The 6,000-nt window shown below is 43.1% G+C and overlaps 1 protein-coding gene across 1 annotated transcript in view; it reads right to left on the reverse strand.

Moving 5' to 3' along the window:
* The window catches only part of LOC101359113 (chondroitin sulfate proteoglycan 4-like), a 74,579-nt gene extending 69,540 nt beyond the window's left edge, over positions 1-5,039 (reverse strand). Inside the window, exon 1 of the mRNA XM_004380502.1 lies at positions 4,979-5,039. Coding sequence (XP_004380559.1) covers positions 4,979-5,039 — 61 coding nt within the window. The remainder of the gene's footprint in view (positions 1-4,978) is intronic.
* Positions 5,040-6,000: the final 961 nt, after the last annotated feature.

Below are 6,000 nucleotides of genomic sequence, written 5' to 3' on the forward strand. Positions count from 1 at the left end.
ATCATACACAGTATATGGAAAAATTAGTGGCCTGAACTGGAATACATGAAGACTCATAGGTAGTTGTAAATAGGCTGGCCAGATGGTCAGGGGTCTAGAATGAGAAAGATTGGAAGATTCAGGACAAGGAGGTCTTGGACAGATGTATGAGAGTCGGCATAAAAGTGTGAGGATCTTCATATTGCATGTTAATGCCCATGAGAAACATCCACCACAGAATAGACACTAAACAACCAGGCAGACAACATGATTTGTCCAGTTGACATCTGCCAGCTTCTGTCATCTGCCACCCCATTTTTTGGTACAATGGGTGCATGAATGAAGTAGCCATGGTGGCAGGGATGGAGTATCATACACACAATAGAATAGGCCCCCCTCTTACCAATGCTTTCCTAGCTACTGCTGCTGCTGAATGTCCAACAAGCCTCCAACAGAGACCAATACTGAGTCCTCAATATGTCACCATCCCTTGAGGAGACCAACTGGCCACTTGGTGGCAAGTTGACTTCAATGAAACCCTTCCTCCTTGGAATGGCCACTTACTCACTTTGACAGGAATAAACACTTATTCTAGGTTTATGTTTGCCTTTCCTGCCTGCAGAGCCCCAGTTAGCACCACTATCTGAGGGCTCATGGAGTGTTTGATCCATCAACATGGAATCCCAAATAACATCATCCACTTTTCTCCCACTTTAAAGGAAGTGTGGGAATGGGCCTGTGACCATGGCATCTAGTGGTCCTATCACATAATACACCACCCAGAAGCTGCAGGCCTGGCAGTGTTGGAATGGTCTGATGAAGGTATAGTTGAAGGATCAGCTCAGAAGTATTACTATCCTCCATGATATAATACACACTTTAAATCAAAGATCTTGTATGGTGCTGTGTCCCCAAGAGGTATAATACATGGGTCTGAGAACCAAGAGGTACAGCAGGAGTGGCCTCACACTCAGTGACTCACTTGAGGAAATTGTGCTCCTGTCCCATATGTCCGGGCTATGGTTTCAAAGTTCCTGATTTCCAAAAGGGAAATGTGTCCACCAGAGGACACAGCAAGATTCCCTTCATACAATAAGCTATAGCTGTTACCTGGACATTTTGGTCTCCTTCTATCAAAGGACGAGCAGGCAACATCAATCACCCCTAATTTGGCAGGATATTGACTCTGGATCATGAGGGAGGAGTACTGTTACAAAATGGGGATATAGAGGAATATGTTGGGCACCCAGGTGATCCCCTTGGACACCTCTTTATACTTCCTTACCCAATTTTGGCAGTAAATAAATAAGTGCTGTCACCCTGGCCTGGTCTAAGAAGAACACGTTGACAAGGGCTCAGACCCATCAGGAATGAAGAGCTGAGTCACACGATCACTGAGACTAGCACAGATCCATTTGAGGGTTGTTGCTGTTACATGCCATCGAATCGATTCTCATTCATAGCGACCCTATAGGACAAAGTAGAACTGCCCCACAGGGTTTCCTAGGCTGTATATCTTTATGGGGGCATATTGCTAGGTCTTTTCTCCCATGGAGTGGCTGGTAGCTTCTGGTGCTCACCTTTTGGTTAGCAGCTGAGCACTTAAACATTGTGCCACCAGGGCTCCTTCCACCTGAGGTAAAGGGCTCTAAAACAAATAAGGAAGGAAATGAAGAGCATCATTTGTGGCCTCAAGACTTGCCTCAGTGGTGAGGACTGTAGTTCAGCCTACTAACCTTCTAAGTTTCCCCAGGAAGAAAGATCCCCCTTCCACTTCAGGTTTCCTAAAGGAGCTGCTCCCAGAATTTGCATGAAGAAATAGATCTAAGAGACACAAGGGGTGCACTGTGGTAAACTCTCTGATGCACCCTCTGATCCCCATTTAGGAATGAAGGACCTTTTATCCCTGGCTGCTGTGAATGCTACTGGCAGAAAGCCCGGAACTCCCCACTAGTTCGGCAGAGACTTTAATTGAGACTACACTGAAGCTTAACTTGTATCTCTCTCTCTCTTTCTCTCTCTCTCTCTGTCTGTCTCTCTCTCTCTCTGCCCAAACCCACCCTTTCCTTCCAGGCCCTTCCCTTCCCCTCCCTTCCTTTCCCTCCCCCAGATGTTGATCACAAGAGCATTCCTTAATAAAGCTCTTGCATGTTAATTGCCATTGAAAGGCTGTTTCCCCGGGGACCTCAGCAGGTAATGTCTGCCTCTCTTCTTTGTTCCTACAACATTCGGTGTATTCCTTTCTCCTAGCACTTACCATGTTGTGTTGAAACTACTTGCTTATGCATCTATCTTCGGCACTATTCCATGAATTTCCTAAGATCAGGGACCATGCTTTTTTTATTTTTGTTTCTTCAGTACCTAGCACAGTGCCTGACACAGAAGTGTTACAATAAATTCAGTTGGTGCCCCATTTAGATCCCCTTTAATAAGCTGTTGCACCCATCTTCCAGCTGCTAAGTTGCCTTATCCAGACATTTCTGTGAAGTTATACTCTGTACTCCTGGAGAGCAACCCTCAGCCAGTGACTGACTGAAAGAGATGCATAGCAAACTCACAATTCTGTGATGCCATTAACACTCCAGAGCACCCTCTGGGATCAGACCGAGATTAGATTAGCGAAAACCACATCTTTGCTTGGCTTCTTCCCGTACCTTATCTTGCCTCCCTCACTTCCTTTCAGTTCTCTACTAGGAATACTCAATCAACCATTCACTTACCCAAGAATCCCTGCCTCAAGCTCTCTCTCCGGGGACTCCAGCCTCACATAGGTAGGTAGCAAGCAAGCACTTATTGAACCAAACTGAAGTGAGCTAGCAGACCCCACATTTTATAGTGGAGTAAATTCAGGCCTAGAGAAATTTAGGGACTTGTCTAAACTCAAAAGTTAGTTAGAAACAGAGCTAAGACAAAATCCAAGCTTTCCCAACAACCAATCCAGTGAATCTGATTACCATATGAATTTGATACAGAGAGGAATATGATAGCTATGGACTCCCTCGGATATGCATAGGCACCCTTTTCTCCAGTTAAAAACAGCCATTAATAATTAAACTGATGAAGACTAGAATGTAGACCTAACGTCATTAAAGCTGAAAGAAGCAATTACAAATCCACTAGTCATCTGAATTTATCCTCCTGGTCTTCGCATTACTGAATCCCCCCACCCCAATTTTTGACAGACACAGGGGGCTGTATTGTTAAGTTTTCAAAACCAGGAAATGTTTTCTAAATCATGAAATCTACTGCTGAGAGTGACTAAGTAACATTAATAAACAATATCCCTATACTTTCCCACGTTTCACCTCTCTGGCACTAAATCAGTTCCAGTCCCAGCTGGTGGCCAGAAATTTCCACTGCCCCAGGAGAAAAACAAGGAAGCAGGTTTAAAACTTCTGGTTTGACAGTCGAAAGCCAGTACATGTTCTCACATACCTTCAAAATGACCCCAACTTTTGTGGCCCCTAATAAATGCCTCAAAATAACAACAAAGAGCAAATAGAAACACAAGTGAAATTACCTCCAGTGAAGGAAAAGGTGTGATTTCAGTATTATATGAGTGTAGCAAATCCACTTGAACAAAGAACAGAGATGACTTCCTGGTTTTGTGTGCTTAAATAAAAGGCAAAATGACTGAATGGAAGCCAGAGTTTGATAGTAAAGTGGGTAAAAATACTTTTCAAGGAAAAGTAAGCATTTATATTTCTCTGCAATTCTCCCCTCCCCCCACAAAAAAAAAAAAAAAAGCACAAATCCCTTGCTATTGAGTCAATTTTGATTCCTAGTACCCCCATGTGTTACAGAGTAAAACTGCTCCATAGGGTTTTCCTGGCTGTAATCTTTACAGAAGCAGTTTGCCAGGCCTTTCTTCTTTGGCACCAGTTGGTGGGTTCAAACTGCCAATCTTGCATTAGTAGCCAGTCACTAACTGCTCACTCCACCCAAGGCCCTACAATTCTCCCACAGGGTGATCATTTTATTCATTATATCCGCCTTAGAATTGGTTCCCGTTCCTTCTTCCAAATTGCATCTTTCTAGTTTTGTTTGCTTGTTTTTGATTTTTCTTTTGTCTTTTGTCTGGTTGACTATTTATTGAACACCTACTATGTGTGAGGTGGTCTCAGGAGCTGAAGGTACAGAATTAATAAGACAAAGGGGCTTGCTGTCTATCAGAGGAGAATGCCGCTTGGAAAAAAGAGTGCACCAAAGTGATATCAGAAAGCTGAAACAATGCAAGCTTGTTTGGGGCCCAGCTGGGTTTGAGGGAGGGAACCATCTAACTATGTGTCTCTCCCAGCACATTTAGGTGTTCCATCCTATCTGCATGTATTCTGTCCACAAATATAACAAGCATTTTGCTTGGCACTGGGGATTCGATGGTGAACAATATAGACTGTTAATCAAGCAACTACAGTTGCTTATTTTATAGATAAAAGTGTTCTGATTTGAGGAACTTAGATCAGAACAGAAGCATTCAGACTGCCTGAGGATATCAGGAAATGTTTCCCAAGATGAGGTGGAAGAACAGGTTTCTGATCTATAGGATTGCTACGAGTCAGAATTTACTCAAAGGCAATAGGTTTGGTTCTTGGTTTGGGTAATTTATAGTGAAAGCAAGGCAGTGGTTCCTGGGAGGGAGACAGACAGATAGGGAGAGAGAAGGAAAGGGAGAGGAAAAGGGAGAAAGGGGGAGTGCCTTTCACTGAGATGGGAGAAGCTTGTTTGGTAGGTATATATATGACAAGAAATGAGTGTCTGGGGAGCAAATAACTGACTGATCAACCAAATTCCCAGAATGGGCAGAAACCGCACTGAGTGTGGGGGAGGGCTTATAAACCATATTGCTGTTATTAGTTGCCGTCAAGTCGATTCCAACTTATGGTGACCTCACGTGTGCAGAGCAGAATCGCTCCATAGAGTTTTCAAGGGTGTGACCTTTCAGAAGCAGATTGCCAGGCCTTTCTTCCGAGGGGACTCTGGGTGGGTTCCAACCACCAACCTTTCGGCTCGTAGTCTAGCTCTGAACCATTTGTGCCACCCAGGGACTCCTTATAAACCATATTAAAGAACCTTATTTTGCAGACAGCTTGGAAGCATTAAATGGTTTTCAGCTGGGAGAGGTACATCAGTTCTGTGTTTAGAAAGATCAGACTGGTGGCTGTGCAAGGCAAAACAAGAGTAGAATGAACACTAATTAGGAAAGTGTTTCAAAATAAGATATTGGAAATCTTTGCTTTCACTATAAATTAGAATTACCTTTTGATAATGTAATATTTTTGGTAATTTTATATGGTACCTTTTTATGTGCTGTCCTTCTTCCATATGGGTTGACATATAATAAATGTAGAAGCTTAGAATGTACAAAATTGAAATAAAAAATAGAAGCAAAACTTCTCTGCTAAACTATTTTCATTATACATGGTCCTAAAATAAAGTCCTTAGAGAAGGTCCAACATTATAAAACAGCTCTTGCTCATGCTGTACCATTTGAGATAAGCCTCTTGGAAAGTAAAGCCACACTTTGCCCCACAAATCTGTTCTTAAGAATCTATATATTGCTTTGGTATGGTGTCCACACTGTATGCTTGATCAAACGGATGTTGAATATTTATTCAAGAGATAACTAACTTTATCCAGAGCGCTCTGAGAAAGAAGCATACAAGTAAGAAATACCTTCAGACAAATATATCTAACATACCCTAAGAGGTCCAACCTCCTTTATTCATTGAGAGCAAACCCCAGCAGAGTAAGTTCTAAAAGTCTCAGCCACAAAACTTGGGTACTAATGTTTCAAGTTGGGGCAGAAGATCAGTGGGCGAAGAGATATTTGCTCCACGGCTGCAGGGCAGGCAGTTGACCAGGACTTCAGTGGGCAGGATCAAGGGGGAATGCTCTGGCGCTGCATCCCTCTACTAAATGTGTTGTTGACACTAAATTTTTGCTGTGCAGTAGCGGCTGCGGGATGGGGGCAGTGTGGACAGGAGGAATAGACCCAGGTCACTGTGAGGATGCAAATCTCGG

Source organism: Trichechus manatus, unplaced genomic scaffold (assembly GCF_000243295.1).
Source record: "Trichechus manatus latirostris isolate Lorelei unplaced genomic scaffold, TriManLat1.0 scaffold00074, whole genome shotgun sequence".
NCBI classification, from domain to species: Eukaryota; Metazoa; Chordata; class Mammalia; order Sirenia; family Trichechidae; genus Trichechus; species Trichechus manatus.